The sequence below is a fragment of the Nerophis lumbriciformis genome, linkage group LG14 (assembly GCF_033978685.3).
Source record: "Nerophis lumbriciformis linkage group LG14, RoL_Nlum_v2.1, whole genome shotgun sequence".
Classification (NCBI taxonomy): domain Eukaryota; kingdom Metazoa; phylum Chordata; class Actinopteri; order Syngnathiformes; family Syngnathidae; genus Nerophis; species Nerophis lumbriciformis.
In genome coordinates, this window is record NC_084561.2 from 45,286,324 (window position 1) to 45,288,823 (window position 2,500).

General features: G+C 45.1%; 1 protein-coding gene across 1 annotated transcript in view; it reads left to right on the forward strand.

The window, feature by feature from the left end:
- negr1 (neuronal growth regulator 1) overlaps window positions 1-2,500 on the forward strand; it is a 385,111-nt gene that overhangs the window by 191,197 nt on the left and 191,414 nt on the right. The window contains exon 3 of the mRNA XM_061975472.2: window positions 932-1,057. Coding sequence (XP_061831456.1) covers window positions 932-1,057 — 126 coding nt within the window. The remainder of the gene's footprint in view (window positions 1-931; window positions 1,058-2,500) is intronic.

The following is a 2,500-nucleotide window of genomic DNA, read 5'->3' on the forward strand; positions in this document are numbered from 1 at the left end:
ATAGACAGAATCACAAAGTGATTTACAGTGTGTATAGAAAATGAAAGCATAGTAAAAAAAAAATAATCTAAGAATATAATAATAAAATAAAAAAATTCAAAGTGACATTTCCTCCCGTTCCTCGCGCCCCACCTGTCATGTCTCTATTCCCCACCAGTGGGGCGCGCCCCACACTTTGAGAAACGCTGACATAACGATAGCACGTACAAATATGCATGAAAACACTCCTACAGACATCACACATGGGACACTTTACTAAGTAAAGATTGTTTTGGTTATATTGTAAAACTTACAAACGTTGCTTGAACGAAGAATCCGTACGAGTAGAAACGCTATGGATGGCTAGAAAACGGAACGACACTTCTACTTCCGGTTAAAAGCTTTGAACAGTAAAAAAAATGGTAAATGGGTTATACTTGTATAGCACTTTTCTACCTTTCAAGGTAATCAAGGTGTTTTGACACTGTTTACACATTCACCCATTCACACACACATTCACACACTGATGGCGGGAGCTGCCACACCAGGCGCTAACCACCACCCATCAGGAGCAAGGGTGAAGTGTCTTGCTCAAAGAACACAACGGATGTGACGAGGTTGGTAGAAGGTGGGGGATTGAACCAGGAACCGGCGCCGTCACATTCGCACCCAGCAGCGCCTGCAGTGAGCGAACTCGTCCAAAAGGTGGCGCCATAGCACAAACATGGAACACACCTTGCATGTAATTAATGTCCGTCAGCGAAGAAAAATACATAAATTAGCCGCACCGCTTTATAAGCCGCAGGGTTCAAAGCGTAGGGGGAAAAGTAGCAGCTTGACTGTAATTGTGAGTGTCTTTGTAAAAGTCCACATGATGTCACCTGTAACACACCTGAGATCTCATGTTGCACCTTCCACTGTAAAGAAGATGTGTGTGTCCATGTTCTCTCAGTTCCTCCCAAGATCTACGACATCTCCTCCGACATCACCGTCAACGAGGGCAGCAACGTGTCGCTCATCTGCACCGCCAGCGGGAAACCTGAGCCCGCCATTTCCTGGCGACACATCACCCCGTCAGGTGAGTTCACACGCTCACCACAGGGAGGGAACGAGCAGACATGCTCGGATCGATAGGTGGCGGCTGCTTGTGTTGTGGGCGGGGCTGCTTGTGTTGTGGGCGGGGCTGCTTGTGTTGTGGGCGGGGCTGACCCCGTATGCGAAGTCATGGAGGAGAGCGAGCAGGGAGGAAAGTGCTGCCTGATGTTGGCAAACATCACTTTTAAAACATGAGAAGTCAGGTCTGGGTGGTCACCTGACCACAGTGCATGGTCACCTGACCAGTCCATGGTCACCTGACCACAGTCCATGGTCACCTGACCACGGTCATCAGCTGTTAACGCCGTCAAATATCCACATTTTCCTTTTCCACTTCCTGTTTATTTATATATATATATATATATATATATATATATATATATATATATATATATATATGTATGTGTGGGAAAAAAATCACAAGACTACTTCATCTCTACAGGCCTGTTTCATAAGGGGGGGTTCCCTCAATCATCAGGAGATTTTAATGGGAGCATTCGCATACCATGGTTTATATAGGGCACAGAGTGGGTGGGTACAGGCTGGCGTAGGGGCGTGGTGATTGGCTCATGTGTTACCTAGGAGGTGTTTCCGTCTGTGGTGGCATGCTGTTACAATTTCGCTGCGCTTGTTGAGGGATGACAGGTCTGGACGGTAAATAATAAACAGTTTCTCTTTCAAGCATAGGTTGCATCTTTTATTACCACTATTGTAAGGTGTGCTGGATGCAAGAATTTGCCATGTTATTGAATATTCAACATTATTGTCTTTGAGGTCCCAAATGTGTTTGCTGAGTTCTGTGGTATTCCGCAGGTTTTGGTTCCTGAAAGAAACCTTGTGATTGTTCCATCTGGTTTTAAACTCTCCCTCGGTTAATCCTACATATGTGTCGGATGTGTTAATGTCCTTGCGTGTTACCTTAGATTGGTAGACAACTGATGTTTGTAAGCACCCCCCGTTGAGGGGGCAATCAGGTTTCTTTCGACAGTTGCAGCCTTTGTTTGTTTTGGAGTCGCTCTGTCCGGGGGCCGACGGCTCATTTGCAATTGTTTTGTTGTGGTTTGAGATGATTTGTCGTATATTGTTCATACAGCTGTAGCTCAATTTAATGTTGTTCTTGTTGAATACTTTTCTTAGGGTGTTGTCTTTGGGAAAGTGTTTGTCAATCAGATTGAGGAATTTGTGTCCAATGTTAGTTGAGACGTTTTTGCTGTATGGGGGGTTGTACCAGATGATGTTGTTTCGTTTTCTGTTCTTTTTTGGCTGGTTTCCTGGCGTGGGTTCATAGGTGAGGGTGAAATTGTATCCGCTTTCATCAAGGGCTTTTTGGTACGCGGGGGTTGCTTGGTCAAATTCAGCTTTGCTAGATGACAGCATCGATAGCCTTTTATTAATTCCGGTAGGTATTCTTTTCGTGGTGGTGGGT